General features: G+C 34.6%; 1 protein-coding gene across 5 annotated transcripts in view; it reads left to right on the top strand.

Annotated features, from left to right (window-relative positions):
- Window positions 1–22,429, top strand: part of LOC137863897 (connector enhancer of kinase suppressor of ras 2-like) — a 177,476-nt gene that overhangs the window by 143,414 nt on the left and 11,633 nt on the right. For all 5 annotated transcript variants that reach the window (XM_068697495.1, XM_068697496.1, XM_068697493.1 and 2 more), the window contains exons 15-19: window positions 852–900; window positions 3,847–3,895; window positions 5,340–5,515; window positions 6,861–6,934; window positions 13,453–13,524. In XM_068697495.1, the coding sequence (XP_068553596.1) occupies window positions 852–900; window positions 3,847–3,895; window positions 5,340–5,515; window positions 6,861–6,934; window positions 13,453–13,524 (420 nt within the window). The remainder of the gene's footprint in view (window positions 1–851; window positions 901–3,846; window positions 3,896–5,339; window positions 5,516–6,860; window positions 6,935–13,452; window positions 13,525–22,429) is intronic.

Raw genomic sequence — 22,429 nt, 5'->3', positions numbered from 1 at the left:
CAAGCACAAAGACTAAAGTGTAGCAGCAGTTGGAGCCTACGTCGTGCTTAGTTTGGGACAGTTTACTTGTTTGCTCTCTTACTAAGAATCGGTTTCTATTCTTTACATCCAGATTGTTTCTGGGCGCACAAAAAGTGTTCACTAGACTTCCTTCCAGCAGCAAATGGAACTGTTGCATCCCATGTTTGCCAACCAAGAAGGCAGTGTTAGGATATCACTACTGCAAAAATATTACTGTTTTTCTGATTATATAAATAATCTTTCTTTAGTTAACTGTTAAATCGCTGTGGTCTTCATGAATTTCCTGTTTTGAAGTGCTTCCAGAGCATCAAAGAGAAGGTAGCAGGGAAAGAACTGTATAGACTTTCTTTAGGTGCAAACATCTGACAATCACATCAGATCTGGCCCGACAGTTACATGCTCATTAATGTAGTGCCGATAAATCTGCTTACGTATTGCTAAAGTTAAGATACCCAGAAAATAACTCAAAGGAAGATACATATTTATCAAACCGAGGATAATTCAAATTGCTTCTGTAATGACAAGGGAAGGAACCAAATCTGCAGTATATGGAACATGTGTAGGTCTTTCCTAAATGTCAGTCAAATGCCTTTCCATAAGCTGTTACATTTTAAAACATAAATAACTCTTAAGATGACAGTCCTACATTATTTATTTATTTTGCTTTTCTATTTTTTCCTATTTAAAAATATTTATTCTTTCCTAGTTTATTATCAACTCTAGGAGTCCATTATTTATACCTGTGGTAGATGTTGTTGCTGCTATATGAAACGCACAGCTACCCCTGAAACTAAAAACCTATGATTTATTTCTCCTCTTCTCTGTCCCAGATATGCTAGTTCTGCCATTGACCGTCAAGGAAGCACATCCATGAGGAAGGTAATGATTTATAAAATACTTTTTTAAAAAAATCAATTCAATTGGCATACTTTAGAAGATAGTAGAGATATTCATTTTTTTCTGTATTATGAATAAGCTGTAAACAAACACCTAGCAATAATTTCCGTATTCAGAAAAGTATCTACTGCAACCATGGCATGTTGGTGTGTATGCAGTACTTTTAGTTAAATTTAGTTAGACCCTTATTATGTGTTCTAAGGTGTGTACTAGTTTGAGGAGGAGGAACATCTGGGGAGAATAATTGCCCGAAGGGAAGAGAAAAATTTTAAAACTCTTAAAATATTTAAATGGTGATCATACTATGACAGAGATACAAATAGGATCTAGATTTTCAGTGATACTGGATTTTGATTTTCAAAGAGTTTTATAGTGCCATTTTTAAAGGTCTTTAATGCAAAATATATAGACATTTTTATCATTTCATATTTTGGCAATTACTTCAAAGAAAGGACAAGCAGTGGAAACTTCATTTATAGAACACCTGTTTCTTCAATATGACTTAGTACTTGGTTTGCCTAAGTAGGCACTAAGTAACTTTTGAAAGCTACCAGATGTTGTTCTGCCTCAAAGGGATTTATGCAGTGATGCTGAAGAGAAGTGACAGCAGTGGAAGGTGTATGGCTGTATTTTCTGAAGTTTGTGAAAAGCTGTGGTTGTGTTTATTGATATATTGCCTCTACCTGCCAATCCCTGCCTTGCCTGCTGCCTCCCCTGGCAAGCACTTGAACCTGGTGCTGTTCCTCAGGATCATGGTACTGCAAATAATTTGCTGTGTGTGATCTGAGGAGATCAGCACTGTGTACCCTCTGATTTGTGTACTTTACTAGCGAATGCACTGATTGCTATGTTTTGAACATGTTTATGTTCTTCGCTAAAAATTCCTGTCTAAAACTAGCAGAGGTATGTGCAAGCAGCCTCGCATTAATAGGCTTGGTTCCCTTCATCCTGACAGGTAACTGAACCTCTAGTCTCCAGGGCATTTCTTAAACGAAGCCTAACTTTTCATGTGGTGGTTCTGTGACACCTAAACAGCACTCCTACTGCTTCACTGTGATTACGTTGATGTCTCGTTAATTTAGCTTCATGTAGCACAGATTCAGTTCTATCACTTTTTTTTTTTTTCCTGTGGTGTGCTTCTGTTGGGGGTGAGGTGGGGGTGGGGACGTGCGTTTTGTTTAATACTCTGCTTTGTGTTGTGGTTTTAAGATGAGAACTTAAATGCTGACAACCACAGTATGTTCTCCTATCATCAATCTGTTTCCCATAGCAACTCTGACTTGTTTTAAGTTGCAAGTTCTGACTGTTTTCCTACAGTTTTTACCACAACATTAATTATATGTTAGTTGCTTTATCTCTCAGAATATGAAGCTTGAATTCTCTAAGTTAGCAGTGCTAATTAAGCTTTTGTTCCCAAGATATAGCAAACCTTTCACTTCCTCTAGTTTTCTTGCTTTGAATGCGTTCTGTGTATGCATAAACAAAGCATAGTAGGATTATTTAACTTATGTTTTTGGAATAGCTGGTATTTTCAGCTCTCGTTGATTTGTTGTACTTGCATTTTCATTGCTTTAAAAACTGCTATTCTGAATGATCCATACCGGTTTCTGGTGAGTGTCCTAATGCACATATCCTCCAGCTGTTCATTTTCTTGCAGCTCTTTAATTAAATTACAGTTTTCACATGTGATTAAATGTACAGGTTTCTATTTCATTACTGTATTTTTTAGCCTAAATTGTGTAAAAATGTAGTGATCTCTTATTCACAGACACATGCTCTATCCTAACACATTTCTATGCCAAAGAGGAGCACTGACCCAGTTCTTTCAGCCACGGTCACCACAGAACACCTCTTGGCACACTATGGCCAGTTTTGCTGCTGCAGCTTACAGTACATCAGTAAAACATCAGTGTTGCTGTACAACTGTTAACTTTCTCATAGCTTTAGTTTTGTTCTTTCATTTTCTGACTTTTTTTTTTTATGGTGGCAGAGGAACAAACATTAATCTTTGCCTTCTTTGATGCTCAAAACAAGGAGATAAATTCGCAGCTATCAAGTCAATGGAGAATATGTACTGTCTTAGCAATACAATGCATGTACACTTACAGAGCTTGTCACCTGTCAGAATTACAGTATTTTTTGTGTGAAGCATTCATCCTGTGACTGACTGGGAGAACAACCTGAGATAAACAGAACACAGGATGGAGCTGAGACAGTTTGTCTGTGGATGTGCAAGCTGGTGTTCTCTGAGCCAGCTCTCTCCAGAATAAATTACTGATCGCTGCAAGACAGTAGAAAATGTCCATGATGTTCAATACTGTAAACTGGTGATTGTTACAGAAAGGTTAAAAATAGGCCTGAGAATGTGCAAAACCACTCCTTCCTCCTCCACCTTAATTTTAAACTAAACTTTGCCTCAGCCTCTCAGGTAGCTTGGGTCCTCTTTTCAGATACTGGCTTTTAGTAGTGCTTAAAGTTGCTTAAGTTGGAATCCTCCATTATCCTAAATATAAATGTTAAAAAAAAATAATCTTAATGTTATTTTTTCTTTGAGTAATATGGTATTTACACTCTTACGTAATATATGGTTTCACAGTTGCTTCTGTGGCATGCATTTGCTTTCTGGGCATGGTGATTCATGAGTTTATATCCTCAGTTTTCAAATTACTGCATGCCCATTCTTAATGATTTGATTGCAAGAAGTGTAAACAGTAAATGAAAAATTAGATTTTAATTTGTAGGTTTAGCACTGTGTTGTTTTCTTTATGATGTTTATAATAGTTAAAAGAGAAAAAAAACAAAAGTTATCCCATGATAACTAACCCTAGGATAACCATGGAGATGGCAGTGAAAACTAACTGTTTCTTGTTTCTACTACTACCTGCATTGTTTTTTCATAGTTCCTTTTTGTTTGTTTGTTTCTTACAGTCATTCCATTACGCTTCCCTCAGGGTAAAATCCAGAAAATGGTCAAAAGGTAACTTATTTGAGTTAACATTTTGAAAGCAAAAAATGAGAGTTCTTTACTGATGGTGGTGGTCAGGATCAAATGACAAAGTTCAACTTAATTCATCTATTTCTAAATTTGATACTAAATATCAAAGTAAATTGCCAAATACAACTTTAAATGTAGCATGGATGTTATACTGATAGACTCAGTGGTAAACTTTCCTCTGATTTAGGAAAGGCAGTGTCTATGTATTTTGCCATTTCCTTCTGCTCTGTTTCTTTTTCCTTTTGTGGCCTGTTTGCGACTGTTAAAACAATGAACCTAAGAAAAGTGGTTACAGCATAATTCATATGAATGTATATGGCCAGCAATCTTTGTCGTTGTTGTTGTTGTTATTATTCTATTATTCTTTCAGTCTCCTAGGAAAACTTATTTTACTTTTACTATACATTTTAAACATTTTTAACCTGACCAGGACACAGCACAGTATGTTATTCTAAAAAGAACAAAATGTTAAGAGGTCGGTTGAGGAATGTTACAGAACGAAGGATTGTGTTTTGAGCTCATCTAAACTACTTCACTGTTTCAAACCTGTAGAACAAAAATAATTATTGTAGCAATATAAACTTGATTTTTCATACAAAAATGTCTGATATTTTAATGGCATTTCCTACAGGCTCTTTTTCAGGAAAAATGATACCATAATTAAGAGCACTATTTTTATTAATGTTCACAGAAGACACTAAAGTGTTAAGCCTTTTGATTGGGATCTATTGAAATAACTGAAAAAAGAAAAGAAGAGAAAAACTACAACAGCAGCAAAAAGACACTAGCTTTTCCTGGTGCTGTGCCTTTGAACAGGATTCAAAGAGTTTAAAATGTTATTCTTCAATTAAATTTGGTATAGGAAAAATGTACACGTGCATTTTAATGGAAATAGATTATTTTTCTTTTTTATTGACTTTAAAAATTGACTTTTAAAACTCCCAGAATTTGACAGGCCTTCTAGTGATAAAAGTAGCAACAGAAGATATATGGAAGAAGTAGTGTTTACATCAATACACAGATTATGTTTATGTAATTCTCTGAGTTTCAAATTGAAGGCTAAATGAAATGTGTTTTTACTTTGGAATGATGATACAAATCTTAATCAGATAAAAATGCGACCCTAAAAGAAGTGATCCCTCTAGAGACTAACTAAGCCTCTACATAAAAAAGGCCCTTTTGTTTCTTATTCATCCAGAAAGCTGCAGAGCATTTGGAATTTAGAAAATGTACATTCAGTCTCCTCTCTGAAATTGGAGAGGATTTAGCTTGAAGGATTTTAAATTGATTTATCAGTAAAAATTAGTAACATGCTCATATTGAGAAGATACTATATTAGAAGAATTAGAGAAGATATTATATTAGAAGATACTATATATTGAGAAGAATGGCATTCGGACATCTTACACTATCATCACATTCTCAGGGAGCTCTCTAACAGGTGGGAGCAGAAGACGGATTTCCTGCAAAGACTTGGGGCATGGAGATTGTGAAGGCTGGCTGTGGAAGAAAAAAGATGCCAAAGGTTATTTCACACAGAAATGGAAGAAGTACTGGTTTATTTTGAAGGACTCTTCCTTGTACTGGTACACAAACCAGAATGTAAGTATATTCTGTATTTGGAGAAAGACAAAATTAAACCTTAAGCTTTAGCATTCTTTTAAATAAAGTCTATTTTTAATATTCGATAAAATATTAGAGAACTTTAATTACCATGTCTGAGTCACTCAAGCTGGAAGTACTTTACTTGGAAATATTTTTGAAGTCTCCAAAGTTGAAGTCTAAGCCTAATAAAATAAAAGAAGTTCATGGTACTCTTAAAGTAATGAATATGTCAATATTTTTCCACAGATAGTATTTTTTTGGAATAATAGAGTGTTTGCATTCAGATGTCCTTAGTTTCAGTTGTATGGGGAGATGTATAAAGTTTTGTCGTTCATGTCAATTAACCATTAAAGCAGGTATGAAAATTGGAATTAGCCAATCTTTCTCTGAAAGTTGTTCTTATCTAGATGTTCTTCTTGCTTTTTGCTGAATTATTCTGGAGTTTGAAACTTCTCATGTGTAACACCTTGTGCTTGGTGACATGTTATTGAAAACCAGTGGACCTACACTTGTGCAATTTGGATATCTGTGGGAACGAAATAATTGAGGGAAGGCAGGGCAAAGATCATTAGATGGCTATTCTCCCGTCTGTTTGCATTGAGCCTCACTGCCTGTTCTAAGCTGTCTGTGTACGGCCTGCTTTGATTTACTGGTATTTGGTCTATATTTTCAATTTTCTTCAAGAGGACAATTTGAATAACATTGTTATCCTCAGTTTTAGTATTTTCTCTGCAGCTCAAAACAGGATTGTTGCAGGCTGTGAATGAGAAAGGCATTCAGGGTTACGGTTGTAAGTTTTGTTTGATACTGTTACATGCAAGGTGGTATTTATATGTCCCCCTGATTTTCAGTCCCTTTATGGCCAAGCCATAATTCTTAGTACACTTACTAAAACTTTTCCAAAATCTGACTGGTGTTACTCTGTCTCCTTGCTTTTTCTGGAAATTTGCATCAAAAGAAGTAAAAAGTGACAAGAAATATTTTCTAGTTATTACTTTTCCATTTAAACTGTGGTGAGTTCATTGTAGGAACTTCCTCCACTTTTCTTCTGTAGCTGTTAATGACCTGAATGCAATATTAGGTGCTGGAAAGTTTTGTGTAACCTTCTGCAAAAGGAATTAGGATAACTGCAACACCTTTAAGGAACTTAAATCCTAGAAGTTTCTGACCTTCTGTGATCGAGTAAACTGAATGCTTAAGTAAAAACATTATGTAGAAAATATGCTCAGTATTTTAATTGATTGGATAGTTGTTCTTAGTGTAAGACCTAAATGGCTACTGCTTATTTCTCTCTTGAACTGTATGTTCTTCTTCACCATCACTTCTTCTTCTCTTTTGATAGGATGAAAAAGCAGAAGGATTCATTAGCTTACCTGAGTTCAGGATCGATAGAGCAATTGAATGCAGAAAAAAACAGTAAGTAATGTGTCAATTATATTTATAAATCAAATGATCATTCTTGGAAGTATATTATACATATAGCACCGAAAACTTGCAGAGAAAATCTTGAAATTTGTAAATAACACATTACAAGACTACTTAGGTTTTAATGTTTCTCTTTACTTCGAAAGATGCAACTTAATGTAAATTCCATAAGCTGTCTTCCATAGAATTGGATAACCCCTTGGTCAGTTTTTCAGATAGACCAGTTCCAAATTCAGTTAAATAAGTAAAGCAAACAAATAAAACTCTCAGGTACCTTGTTGTTGTCTAGATAAGAATCAAATGTGCAAGAAACAATTACCATAGGAAATATCTTAAATATCATAACAATGGATGGTGAATATAATTTCCATTTTCACATTTATGGAGGAAGTTTATATATCCAATATTGAGTTACTCTCAACTGCTAAAATATTTAGGTTCCAAATACAAAGCCAACATTGTGTTTTTAAGTCTGGTTCTTGTGCGCATATTGCTGCTACTGCATTACGCACCCAGTAAAAAGCATATGTTAAGCTTTGCTACATATTTAATAACAGACACTCATTGGAAATTGTTTGTAGGCAGTGTTGGAATTGGAAGTCATAGTCGTCAAACAGCAGGTTTAACAATTCTAATGCTTTGAGCCTAGCAATTCACCATTATTTCCTGAATTATTTGCAGGCTTCATCTAGATTTTTAAACTTGCTGCCATCAGGAGCTATATAGAACAGCATATAAGATACTGTTACTAGAGCTTTCCTAGTTTTAACTAGCATCCTGAATTTTTGTCATGCTTTTCCAAGGACTAAACATGGTTTTGCTCTGAGGAATACGTTCCACAACTATGAATGTACATACAAGAAAATACTGAAGGTGTGAATTACAGTAGAGACTGCTGATTAGAAAATAAAACCTCTTCAATTGCTTGTTCTTGTCTGAAGGTGTTATTACTGTCTGCCTGAGAAAAAGACAGTGCAATTTATACTTCCATTACTCCTTTCAACTGAGGGTATCACTGCAGAAATTAAACATGAACTGAGCACTATAAATTCCTCTGTGGAACAAGTAGATATTAATAATGATATTGAACAAAAATACAGGAGAAAATAATATCCTTCTGTTAGAATATAAAACACTTAGCAAATTTCAGTGAATTAACAAAGATCAAACAGCAGGTCATTGTGCACAGCTAGAAATATCTTCCAGAGCTTTGCTCTAAGCATTAGAACACATTTTCTCAGAACACTTCTCACAGGACAATTTCTGCAGGGTATATGCAAAGAAAAACTCTGATTAACTAAAACTTTGCACACTACTGAAAGCTTCAGGCTTTGAATACTTTCAAAAAGAGGTAGGTCCAGGGGTAAAAGTATAATGAAGATGTTAATAGTATTCCCTTTTTTCGCTGACCAGAATTTCCCTTTGATTTCTTCCTTCATGGACTATTACATATTTCCCACACAATAAAAACTACGCTTTACATTTGCTGCTATTTTACCTCCTCCTCCAAAAACTGCAGAGAAAGTAAATCCAGTGTTACATTCATTTACATTTCAGTATATCAAGCATATGTGAATGGAGGGCCCTGCTTGTGTTACAGCTCTACTCTACAGCCTCTATAAGTGTGCATATCAATCCTCTTCTACATTGTCTTACCAAGGACAGGACTGAGCATGACTGATATTGCCTGATTCCACTAAAAGGCTAACAGTCCTTGTGAGCCTAGCAACAACTTTCCATGGTCTGATTCTTCTGCATTCCTTTTACAAATAAGGTGGTGGTGACCCATTCTGAACAAACATAGTCTGGAAAAGCTCTAACTCACACTTCATTCTTCTCTCTGCTAGACTACAAGAAACATTTCAGCTAGGATTTTCTTGCCTCCTTTTAAAGAGGACTAGTGAAAGACAGATTTTACGGGATCTGTTCTCACTTTGTTCCACTTTAGGATATATTTGTCATTTAATAGCGGGTTTTCTGTAGGTGTTGGAAGTCATGCAAGATTGAAATCTGAAAATATTAGTCTGATTGGGTTCTTACTTCTATATGATTGAGTCCATTTTAGCACCAGTGCAAAAGTTAGTAAAGCAGTTATCTTGACAGTTAATAAGGATGGGGAAAGACACCTTTTTTTTTTCTTTCTTTTTGGTAGGTCCATATGTTTTTATATAAATTAAATTTTTCTGAAACAGTACTTAGTATCTTAATGCATAAAAGAAGTCCAGCAAAATCACATTAGGTTTCTTATTTTCAGAGCCATCAATGTGAAATGTTCCAAACAGGAGACTTACCTTATTGAACAAAGGAATTTGAAGTCTTACTAAAACAATGGCTTTTATTTTTTAAATTTAGACTTGTGTTTTCCAGTCAGATAGGAAATGTTTTATAGTGTGAATATTACTGATGTTCATAGGATACATTGAACGAAATAGCATTAAGAAAGCTTTGACAAGAATATATAGTCATTGAATGCATTATTCTGTACGGTTTGATGATTTGCCTCATTAATGCATTTAATGAAGGTACCCTGATTATTAAATGAATCATGGCATTATCTCAGTCTGGTTTAACTCTCCAGGCTATATTTGGATGTAGAATGACCTTGTCCCTGCTAGAGGCAGTTTCTTGCTTTCACACTGCAAAACTTTCCATTTCTTTTAGGGAACACCTTAATCTTCATGATTAAGAATGATCACATAATATTAGAAATCTTAGTTGCTGAAGTTTTTATGTGACATAACATGAATATCACATTATTTTCAAAGATACTGATAATTATAATGTCCTGTGATGAAGCTGATCCACAAAGTTAATGGAAGTATGGATGTAATTAATCACTAATTATTGTATTGCCTGAACTTTCAAAATGTTCAACATATTGAAAATGTAGGTCTTAAGTTCATTAGAGCATCTGCCATACTGTTGACATTCGATATTGAAACTGTGCAGTCAGAATTCTTTATGAAATGTCATTGTTATATTATAGATAGACGTGAGATTATCTTGAGAGTTGCTACAGTTTCAGTAATTTTTATTTTCTTATAACTTTGCAAAAATAATTATGTGCTACCGTGCCTTAAATAGCAGGGAACTTGATCTAAAGAATAGCAGGGAACTTGACTTATTAGGAGTCACATTCCTAAAAATTGAAATACACTCCTGGTCCCACATTAGCAGCTTAAATGACAGCAAACTGAGGACACTCTCAAGGGCAGGGCTGTTATTCAGGAGGACTTACACAGTCTGGGTGTATGGGCTGACCAAGGGCCTTTTGAAGTTCATCAAGGACAATGCAAAATTCTGCACTTGTGAATGAGCCAAGCCCCTGCTGGCAGCTGACTCGCTGTGGAGCAGCTCTTCTGAAATGGGCCTGACAAACTTTGTAGACAGCAAACCAAACAGCATCCAGTTTGGAATGCTCCAAAACAAGTCAAAGGTAAAATTATATGTATCTTCCTTCCACATTATTCATTTTTATTTACACATATGGAATTATTTCCCTGGAGACTTCTTTGCAGTTCTTAATGCTATTGTATCTAAAAGCTTCTCTAATAATAATCTTTGTGACACTTCAGAAAAGTGAAGATGGATTTATTGTTGCATTTTTCAGCTCAGAAACAGAACTGCAAAATACTTAAAAGTATCCACAGATCTGGGATACCCATTCCATAAAAATAAAGACCTGTTTTTCTTCAGAGAACATAAATAAATAACAGTACAATATACATGTATTATTGCACATATACTCACCATGTAAGTAAATTTCAGTACATCAAGCAAAAAGACATTAAGAAACATTTATATAGTGACTGATTATTAAGTCTGCTGCTGTGACTTAGAGTACATGAGAATTCCTTTACATAAGCAGGAAGAACTGCAGCATGTAGCTGATTTATCCTTGAAACAATTCTTGTTCTGTCTCTATTTTGACACATTCACAAATTCTGTAGCAACTAAAACAGGAGTCCTACAGAAAGTAGACTTATCTGTTGTATAATCATGATTTATCTCACAAGCAAGTTCATTCTGCACCTTGACTGAGGAAGGGTTCCTGTGAGAACATAGCATTCAAATATATAACTACAGATTGTATCACAATATATGAGAATAATGGAGCCCAAATTTAAGGTCTGTTTATCAGACATATTCTGCCTATTAAAAGGTGAAGTTTGAAACTCTATTATTAGCATCCTAATGCTTTAATGTATGTAAATTTCCTGTCTAGAAAAATAATCCTGTTTACAAGCAGAAACTCCATCATGTGATATCCTAACAGGATTAATCAACGGGATTAGAATCTCTAGATCTACTACATAGTCCTCTCCAGTTCAAGGCAATTCTTAAATCTCAGGGCTGGGACACTGTTGGTCAAATGGAAGACTAGCAGGTGGAGACGTTGCATAGTTTCCAAACAACTGAAAAGAGTACTGACATCAGGGAAAAGAATATACCGATAAAAGAAGATATGGTGCTTAGATCAAAATCTCTTGCATTAAAATCTTAAAATTCAGTACATATAATTAGCAAGTGTATGCCATCTAGTGGGCAACAGAAAAAAATCCTTCCTATTCAGGGATTTCTCCTGCATTTGCTATTTTCATTTGCCAACATACAAACTGTTGTTTCAAAATTCTGTATTATTATTTTCAGTGCATGCAAGAACATCCAGACACTTTTTCTTGCTTATTTCTTGCCAGCTGGTATTAACTAGAAAAGACTGTCTGTTTTGATGACCTTTTTACGTCAATAGAAAATCATATTCTTATAATAAAGGTCTTATGACATGCTTTTAGTCAGAAGATGCAGCTAGTAAGATTAAGATCTGCAGTTGAAATTACCAGTTTCCAGATGCTAAAACAATACTTAAATATTTCTTACGTCTTCTTTTTATGGATGTAAGATGTTTTATGATGATCTTCAGTGCAAAGGTAAACTTACCCTTATAATATATGTCTAATTTCATGGAAGCTACAGAGGAACACAACTCTGCTATCTCATTCTTCTGTCGAACTTTTGTTAGGAAAGTCTGTTACTGGATGCATTTGTATTAACAATATGCATAACAAAGTAGGTGTGCCCAAGTGAAACTTCTTCAGCCTTCATTTCTTGTCTGTGGAAACTGGAATATATCATAGTCATTAAAAAAACATTCATTTGCATTTAAGCTATTAATAGTGGAAAACATGTATTACAGGTTTTTCTTAATGCCACATGTAATGATTCTTAATCTAATTCTAACATCTACTAATTACAGTATAAATGTCAGTATTTTAACCTAAATTCTACAAATGATAGTTGTTGTTTTTTAACAGTTGCCAACTAATAAAAATAGTACTCTTGGTCTGAGTCTGTATTTTTTTCATACTTCTTTTAATTATATTCAAACAAACAAAAATATCATAAGAACTATGATTACCATTGTTAGTAGTTTCCAAATAAATGCTCAGCTGAGGGGAGAGAGCTTAGGAATTACACAATATAAAAATGCTTTTCATTAATGCTTTTCTATGAACTGCAATCACCCATGTTGTAACATGTGAGCTTGATTATCCCATGCATGTACCCTGTAATGGTTTCTGTATATAGCCAGCCTAAAGTGAAAATCAGAATTTATCTCATGAAATCAGTTGTATGGAATTGAATTGCACTGACCAGAGGAGTGGTGAAGGAATTGACCTTTGAGAAAGGAGAAGGTATGTTAGCTGTGCAGAGAACAATGTCAGTCTAACAGCTACCTTCTGTCATGCTGCTATTCAGTACCATGGGTCAGTGCTGTCAGCGATATTACTACTAATATTGTGCTAGTTACACAAGTAAAAGAGTGCATAATTTAATTTAAACCTGTTGTGATATGCTTTTGGAACTACTTCAGTGATTTATAATTTAACTAGCACTTTTCAAAGAACTTCACTCTAAATTAACCTCTGCATATATTGGAAATCAGCAAATGGGAAAAAAAAAAAAAAAAATCCGTCTTTTTGTCTTTTTTAACCCAAAACTAGCTGTGAGAACAGACTGTGTTACACAAAATCGTGAGATACATAAATTATAATGCAACAATAAAGATAAGGGTTTAGTCTAAATAATGTCAACTCTGTTGCTAGATGTCAGATGAAGAACTGTTAACTATTCTTGACTCATGTTGATCGGAGAAAAAATACAGTAGAGATGAATAGATTAAGATGAAAAGTACCTGGAATATGGTTGATTTTAGAGTAACTTGACAAAGCAATTGCTGGAGTTAGAAGCTACTACTTAGATGAAGGCTCTTTAAGGAACTTTTTATTGTTATCAGCTTCCAAACAAAGTAAACCTGCCACTAATATTCCCTACAACTTTCTGTTAAGCATAGTTTGTAGGAAGACTGTAATTAGGAATTTTTAAAAATACATCTAAATTGGGAAACATTCATTTAAGAGGTCCTAGAGTCATATGACTCAGTAAAGAAAATTTGAAGACAAGCTGTTTGAAATAAAGGTTGTTGTTTCATCTTTGTGTTTATTTTCTAGTGCCTTCAAAGCATGTCACCCCAAAATAAAGAGTTTCTATTTTGCAACAGACTGTCTAGAAGAAATGAATAGGTAAGTTACATGTTCTTTATCCTGGTACTCCAATAATATAGACTAATATTCAGTCTCATAGAAATATGCTCCTAAGCATGATGTAATGCTGGCAGTGATCTCAGTACGGTCCACTCTAGTTCTCTACTGACTTTAGTACATACAGCATTACATTGCATGGTTTATTTTGTTTGCTGGATTTTTTTTGTCATGCCACATGGCATAATTCCACAAAGGCATGTCAGGAAAGTCAGTTGTGTTGGTCACATCTATGTTCATTAAAATTTTTGTTTATTGCATTTCTGATTTTTTTCATCAAAGCTGGTAATATTCTTATTAATGTTATGGGCTAAGTGTTTCTGGTATATAAAAACAATACGGGCATACAAAGCTCATACTGAGAGTATACCCACATGATGGGATTAGATAGTTTTAAATTGGCTGTAATGGTAATCCACGGGAACATAACACCTAAAGCTGATGAAAAGCAATTTGAAGTATTTTTAAAACTTACATAGGACTGAACTAATGAGATGCTATTGTTATTCATGACAGAATACTTTTAAATAAATACATAAATGTGATCCATTCTATCACTCTCCTATCAAGGCTACCAAAGTTCTACTGGTGGTGTTGCTGTGCGTTGTTAAATGTCCTTGGTTGCGCTGGGAGGGCATTCAGGGCCCTGAACAACCTGATCCAAAATTAAAGTTGGCCCTGCAGTGGGTAGGCTGTGGGAACAGACGACCTCCTGAGATCTCTTCCAACCTAAATTACTCTGTGCTTCTATTCTGTGATTCAGTGATGAAGACAGAGGTTAGATAAAGGTGGGAAGGTGCCTTTGAGGATCAAAGGCGGAGTCAAATGTTCTACTTCCTCCTGCTACTTCAGGAATTTGTTTATTCAAAGCTGTGGTAAAAAGCAAGGACACATGGGACAATGTTGCCCTACTTTGAAGACTTAAATCTTTCATTGCATAGACCACTGAAACTTTGAGATTTAGTTAGTCCTTTCTGTTTGAAAACTTAGATTGAATCACCTTCAGGATACAGCTGGATTTTTTTCTTTGGAACAATAATGTTGAGAGGCTATTTTTAAACTGTATTGATGTATAAGATTAGCTGTATTGAAACAGTTCACACCAGTTCATCATCCACTGATGATGAGGAGGAGGAGGTTCAGTTCTCAGGGGTATCTCACTGTATCACTGCTAGCTATATCACTTTTAGGATGAAAATTTGCAAAGTTTTTGTTTTTGTTTTTGTTGTTTTTTTCCAATGTTAACACTGTTTTATTGTTCAGTTATGTAATCTAGCTGAGATTTGTTTTGCACAAAACTGAAGTAAGGATCTTCAGCTATTTTTAAATATGCATGGTTTCTACATTAATTCTAGCTACTTTGATAGCTGTGATTTGTTGAAGTGCCATTGGTCCTCTCTTTCTGTTATACCATAAAATGTTCTGACTCAAGGAAAACCAGGAAGTCTTGATGTACATTCAATAAAACATCCATTGATTTTCTTACACTAGGGAGACAAGGAAACTGTCTTTATGACAGTTTACAGTTGTTGTGGAGCATAACAGTTGAAAAGGTGCCAGGATGTGTTTTCATATCATACTGCCACATTAGTTTGGAATTCACTAGAGCATTTTTTCTGACTTTTTGCCTCTGTTTCCCATGAGACAGGACAAAGAAGGGTAAAGTTCCCCTTGAACTATTTTCTGCAGTATTTTTTCATCAGAAGTGTTTTTCCTATGGAGTAATTGTAATTCACTCAGCAACCCAAATGATGGATTACAATGCTACCTCTGTAAAATCCCTCTGCATCCCCTGCAGCCTTCACATACTTCCTGGAATTCCTTGTCCCAGATATATCCTGTCTGAAATTTGAAATGAGTAAGCAAGATTCATTGATGAAAAATGCACCTAAAATACTAATTTCACAAATCGTTAAATCCCTACCTTTCCACCAAATTGCTAACCATGTAATCTAAGGAAATATGGCAAATGCTCTCTCTCTGTTGTATCTTATTCTTCTACTGTCACCAAAAAATTTAACTGGATTTTCCATGGTTACACTGAAAAGTAAAGGCAATTTAATATAAAGTTGAGAAACAGCATTTCTTCATTCATGGTGTGGAGAACATTTACCCTTTCTTCAACTGTATTTACCACCACCTTTTGTTTTAACAGTTGTTTTTATTTAATTTCTGACTTAAGGTTCACTTTTTACTAGATTGTTTTTTTTTTTTTTTACACTCCAGAATATTGTAATGTCTTGAATACTTGAATACATTGCTTTTGAAAGTGCTAGCCACCAATGGGTAGTAATTGATTTGTGCATAGCAGATAGTGTTATTCTGTTGCAGCTGAATTTTGCCTGCTGTGTAGCATGTTGCAGACAGACTTTGCTTTGCAAAATTAATGCTCATGCTGTTTTCTCAGGTCTACATGAGCATAGCTGTGTTCTTAGAAATGAATTAATAATGAAATTGATGAACTCATATTTTGCTTGTCATGGTCATGTGGTATTCCAAGCTTGTTAAATGCCTTATTTAACAGAAGTGTTTCATCTATTACCAGACCATGTGTTACCTGTTTATGGTTTTAATACTTCTAAGGAAATTAGCATTGAATTGAATATTCAGTTGTTTTACAATATCTACTTTATTTAAAAATTTCTTGTGATTGAAGTGTGCAGTTCATTTGCAATCTGATCATAAACTCCAAATGTTAAATAAATAAAAAGCTCCTGCTATAGGCTGAATAATTTGATCACACTTGATTTGAATAACAAGGTTAACTTCATGATTTTAATAATTCCCATAAATCTTTGGCATTCATTCCCATAAATCTTTGGCATTCATTCATATATAACCAGTATCTCCTACCCACTGAAACCTAAAATGATGATAGATTGATTTTGTAGAGGTTGTTTCCAGTATTTTCCAGGTAAAGATATGAAAGTTTCTAAGACCGTTTTTCTCTTAAAAAGAAAATGCTTGAAGGTTGGAGTATTTTGAATTCAAATGCTGTTGAATATAAGCAAATTTAAGGGTTCATATCATGTTTATTTTTATGTTATGTATGTAACAAGCAAGTCAGTTAAGGCTTTCCTAAACTATCCTGTTTATTACTGAAGTTCATTCATCTGTCTTACTTAAATTTGGGGCACGTTGGTCTCCTTGACAGATCTTTGCCAGCTGAGATGGTAGGTTATTATTACAGTTTTAAATTACTTTTAATCTTCCCTTATGAGTAAAGTAAAACCTAAGAAAAGATCTTGGCAAGTAAAAAACTCAGACATATGCCCCTGTTAGATGCTGCCTTTCTTAAGCAAGAGTTGCCAGACAAGTGAGCAGAAGACTAACCCTGTCAGATCTGCCTGTCCTAATTTGACAGTTCTTCAAGAAACTGCACTGAGTAAGTTATTAAAGAGTTTTTACTCTCCAGACTCTAACCGAATGAAAAGCAATAAGAAAGCAAGCCTGGGGAATGTGAAAGGTACTTTTCAAGCAGAAATCCCTGAATTTAAGCCTATAACTATACTATTATAAGTTAACAGGAACAGCAGCTCTTCCCCTTCTTTTTTAACGTTCCTGTAAACTGTTTTCAAACTCAGGGAAGATACAGTCACTCCTAAGGCCACTGCAATCCTCTAAGCTATTGTGCTCACATAGAAGCACATAAATTGCAGCACAAGTAAAACATTTTTCTGATGAGAATTAGCTGCAGGCCCCAGGGTCTGGATGAAATGCATGTGGGAGTGAGCAGTTACAGCTACAGTGGTCAGGGAGTGCTAGGACAGAGCTGCAAGTCTTTAAAGTCTCCTATTTCTTGGCTAGCCACTTAACTCCTCCTTTCAACCATCTATGGACTACCTTCCATGGATTTGTGAACTACCATTTCCCCCTAATACAGTTAGAAAACCATTGGCTTATAGCATTACATTAGAGGATTTAAAATAAGTTTGCAATACACAACTGCAATTATCCAATACACAATCCAAATTAGCATTCAGGTGTGAATTTATTCCTAATGCACAGGAGCTAGGATTTACATTGGCTTTCTGTACTAGCTTAAATTACAGAATTAACTTAATCAAATTCTGCTGGAAATAATACCACTGTGAAATAATACAGCTGTTCAGGGAGTCAAACAGTTCGTCCGCATTTAAAAGAGCAGATTTTTTGAGAACAGCGCTGTACCTCTCAGTGGTGAATGAAGATGCATTACAGTCACATTGTAATCTTATACTGGACATACTGAAGTCAACACTGCAAAAAATGTTTTTTTCAATAATAGAAATTGTGTTTATAAATATATAAATCAGGCCTTTAACTGTATTGCGTAGCCTGTTTCATCTGATTTCTCTAAGAGTGTGTAGAAATAAAATTACACAATTTCAGAAGTAAATCGTCTTTAAAAACAAAACTCCACCCTCACCTCCAAACCCTCAGACTCCACCCATACTTTTTCAGGCCATAAGAAACTCAGCTCTCTTGCTTATAAAGAGTCATAGAATGGTTTGGATTGGCAGGGACCTTACAGATCATGTAGTGCCAACCCCCTTGCCATGGGCAGGGATGCCTCCCACTAGACCAGGTCGCTCAAAACCCCATCCCTGGCCTTGAAGAATCTTTCCTAAGGAGTGCTCTTCCACTGAGACTCTCCAAAGCTTTTCTGGCCAGTCATTATTACTAGGATAAAAGCTTCAATAACTGAGTAAAATGACATAATGTATTAAAAGTTAAGAAATCATGGCTTGGATTTTACAGATTTCCATTCCTTACCTGTACTATGGCAAAAATAGAAATAATTGAACACAACGTGGCTGTGCATGCTGGAGTGTAATCCAATGTCATAGTTAGTAAAGGAAGTGGCAGATGCAGGCAGCTAATAGTATTTGCCTGTGCATGGATAGCCAGAAACTCTGGTGAATTAGCCAGAGTAATTTGGTAAGTCTATAGGACAGGGCTGAATTATGTAGCTGCATTTCACTAATGAAGAAAACATCTTACTGTCTTCTTAATTAATTCCTTTAAGTATCAGTGTGTCAGTCCAACCCTGACTTAGCAATGACGACTACTTTTATTTTGTCGAGGCAGTGGTAGAGCTGCTACAAATGTGTTTGGAAACGTATTTGCAATTTGGCTAAAGGAGTTCCACTTGAGTGAGTTTCTGTGACAGTTCTGGTAGATTTCTTCAGGGTTTTATTTGAAATTGTAGTCTGTCATAAAGTTATTGTGTGTATATTCTTTGTGTTACACAATTATATTTGTATAATAAGATGCTATTTCATTTATTACTGGAAGCATAATTTATTTTCTACAGGGGTTGCGAACTTTATTGTCTATCATCCACCAGGAAAACAACAGCAACAAAACCACTAAAGTTCCTCCCTCCCCCAAACAAAACAAAACAAAAACCAAGCAAATCAAACAACACACACTTCAGACTACAAAGGCCTAGTTGTGTATTCAGTTGATAGAGTGAAGATTACAAAAACTAAAAAAAATAAAACAAATTCCCATTAAGTGCATGAAGTATGTGCACACGCATTGAGGACATAAATTGCTATGGTTCACTTGTCAAGTCTTAGAGTGTCTAGGGCTTTTTTCATATTTTTTCCAGCCTGACAAATCTAAGAAGACAATGCATGAAACAAGATCAACAGAGTCATGTCAAATTATCAAATAAGGAGAGTGCTTACAGTTTATCCCTTCAATGATTTTACCTAACAAATTCCAGCAACTGTGACAAATAAAATAAAATGTAGTAAAAATATAGGCTGTTGAGATTTGACATATTTGGAGAGATGAGCTCATTGAGAAGACTGTTCACCATTATATTTTGAAGTGAGGCATTGGTTATGTGTTTGGGCTTCATTTTTGTTGAGAAAAAAAAGGAATCATTTTAGCTATACCTATTACAGGAACTTTTAGTCTGTTAAATGACTGCATTACCCACACAGCCTTAGCAATAGTGAAAATAATGTACCCCATGAACCTAAAAGGGAAACATATTGATTTTTCAGATGTCAATTAAGAAAGGCTGGTCAGGAAGAAGCCAGAAAATGAAATACAAAATTGATTTTAAAATATAATTCTATATTGAAAAGAATTTTGCAGCGAACTCTGGAATCCAATTATCTCAGTGATGTAAGAGGTTATAATACAAAGTTTATAACCTGAAATTAAATACAAATTGCACTAAATAAATTGTATGTATGAAATAGATGGTTCAAGGGAATCTATATTTTAATAAACTTAAAGATAACTTGATTAAGTCACATTTAACTTCCACTTCAGTTCTGTTTTTTCTTTTAGGCAAATAACCTGTAGTGTAGATGCAGTCTCAGAAACAAAGATATATTCCTATTCTGAAACATTTACAATACAAACCTGGGATGTCTTACAAGTATTAATTGATGAAAGAGGTGAGAAAGTTAGGAAGTGGGTTTTAAATATATAACTGTGTATTTATTTATTGTGTGCATTAATGTATTGATGTTTCATTGGTTTCATTTTAAGGGAATATATAATAGAAAGAAATAGTTAAAGTGAAGGGACTATTTCTTGAATTTAAACGTTTTCAGGATATATCCATTATTTACTTTTTCACCTGAATTAGTTTCTTGCATTTGCAAAAAGTTTATACAACATTGAGGGCATTAGTAAATAAATTTATTTGAATCACAGCAACTCACTACTTCCTGACCTGTTCTCCATGGAATTATGGAGCAGATAAAATTAACTGCCTTGTACACATTTATTTAAAAAATAAAAATAAAAAATACAGAGAGGGATTATCAAAGGACTTTTTTTCACTTGTGTCATTTTTTTTCTGGACTGTTAGACAGAAATAGCCAAGTGGTTGAAGAGTGATTCAAAAACCAGATAATTACTCTCTTTTATCGTAAATATAGGCATTAGCATTTTGTGCAACTGCGTCATACTGATAGCTCTTTCAGCTTTTTTTAGGAATCTTCAAGATCCCTAACTGCATTTGTACAATGAGTGATGGCATGTTGTTTTTTTTTAATATAGTATTCTAAATGCTGAAGCTGTATGAAAACGTTTCCCTGCTTTTTTGGCCCATTTTTTCCAGTGTTTTTATTAAATGATCAGTAAGAGAACATGTTCCTGACTCCTGACAATTCAGGGCATTTCAAGCATGACTCACTCTTAAGTATCAAGTTTTGATCATTGTCACAGCTAATTAGTTCAAGTCTGCCCTCAGTAAACATCCCTTTCCAAGCCTTGGGGTAGAATCAGACTCTCAGAACAGACCTTGGGCTGTAATCCCCTGGTACTAACCAGAATTATCTCAGTAAATTTAACTTAGCTTCCTACCATGCAGCTCTATTTTATCCTCAATGAATGACAACAGTGCCTATTTGTAATCAACAGAATTAATTAAAACAAAATCTGATTTATTTAGAATTTAAGCCATTGAGACAAAATACAAAACTTAACCATGTATTTATGTGACTCCTCCTGAGGCTTACAATTCCCTCCATTTGGTTTGCTAAGGTTAAAAATAAAAATAAAATAAATAAATAAATAAATTTAATAAATAAATAAATAAATAATAGCTCCTTCTTTGCTGTAGGTGCTTGGCAGGTGTAGCACATGGTCTTGCATTGCATGGCCTTCCATTAAAACATTGTTATCTATCCCTTAAAGAGTCTACTTTTGCCACACAGCTCCCTTTGCCTTCCTGAAAGCTGATGTTAGCCTACAAGGCATTCAACGCAAAGCTCTGAACCACGAGGCTAAGTTCCAAGCTTTCCAGAGAGAACTTTTTTGTAACTTTGCCAGTCTGTTTTCTTAATAAAAAAGAAAGTAGTTTGCTCATCAGGCAAATTCATCAGGTTTACACAGCTTTCCTTTGGATTTGAGTTTGCATTTCCTCCTGTGTTAACTGTAAGAAAAGGATCTGTAATCTCAGCACTTCTATAACTCCTGATTAACCTCAAAAACATTCACCATGCTTTTCTTAAAAAATACAAAACCTAAGATTGAGATTCTTTTCTTTTATCAGAAGAGATTTTATCATTATAAGCTAGTGAATGTCATCAGATATCCTTTTCATTGGCTTGACAAAGAGCTAACTCTAAATTGTGGTAAATGAGGTAAGAATGTACTTGTAACTATACTGGGGATATTCTTGTTTTCTGGAAAAAAAAAATGAAAAAAAAAAAAAAGAAAAAAAAGGAAAAAAAAAAAAAACGAGCAGTGTTGCAGAAGGCAGATTACCTTCTGCTAAATCCAGATTTGGACACTGAGGCCATATGAGAAAAGCTGATACTCTAAGAAAATCCATGTTCTTCTGAAGGTTATATCAACAAAGAGCAACAATTAACAATGAGAAACAAGATAAAATAGGCAAGAAATTTAAGACAACATAAAGTTCAGTGCACTGGCAACCAAAATGGCTGATTTTGTGTTGAGTCTGAAGATGGTAGAGTCCTACTTTATCACTGGTGCTGAAGCAGAACTGTAGTTAAAGTCACTGAGGTATTCTGCTTAATTGCCAAAGGCATATGGCAAAGTATGACTAAAACTATTTTCTCCAGTGCTAATGTGTTTAGAAATTCAGGAATAACTGTTGAGAAGTAGTAAATATCAGTGCTTAATAATGAGCAAAGGTATGATGTCGTTTCAATTACTGCAATAAATAATATGCCTTTAAAAAGAAGCAAATGTCAAGTGATCAGCTCGCCCTTTCTTGAACAAAATTATGCTGGTGAGCGCTGTAGAAAATTAGCTTCTCTGTAAACCTGTTATTCCCTTTGAAATTTACTTCCTTCATGATAAATATGAGTTACTGGCATTACTGTACAGTTCTTTGTGTTTTCATAGTTTTGTGATTGAGTTAATCCTTATAACAGTTCCCTGTAAGAAGTAAATGTTGTTATCC

This window comes from Anas acuta, chromosome 13 (genome assembly GCF_963932015.1).
Source record: "Anas acuta chromosome 13, bAnaAcu1.1, whole genome shotgun sequence".
Taxonomy (NCBI): domain Eukaryota; kingdom Metazoa; phylum Chordata; class Aves; order Anseriformes; family Anatidae; genus Anas; species Anas acuta.
This window is presented reverse-complemented; position numbering and strand designations above follow the sequence as displayed.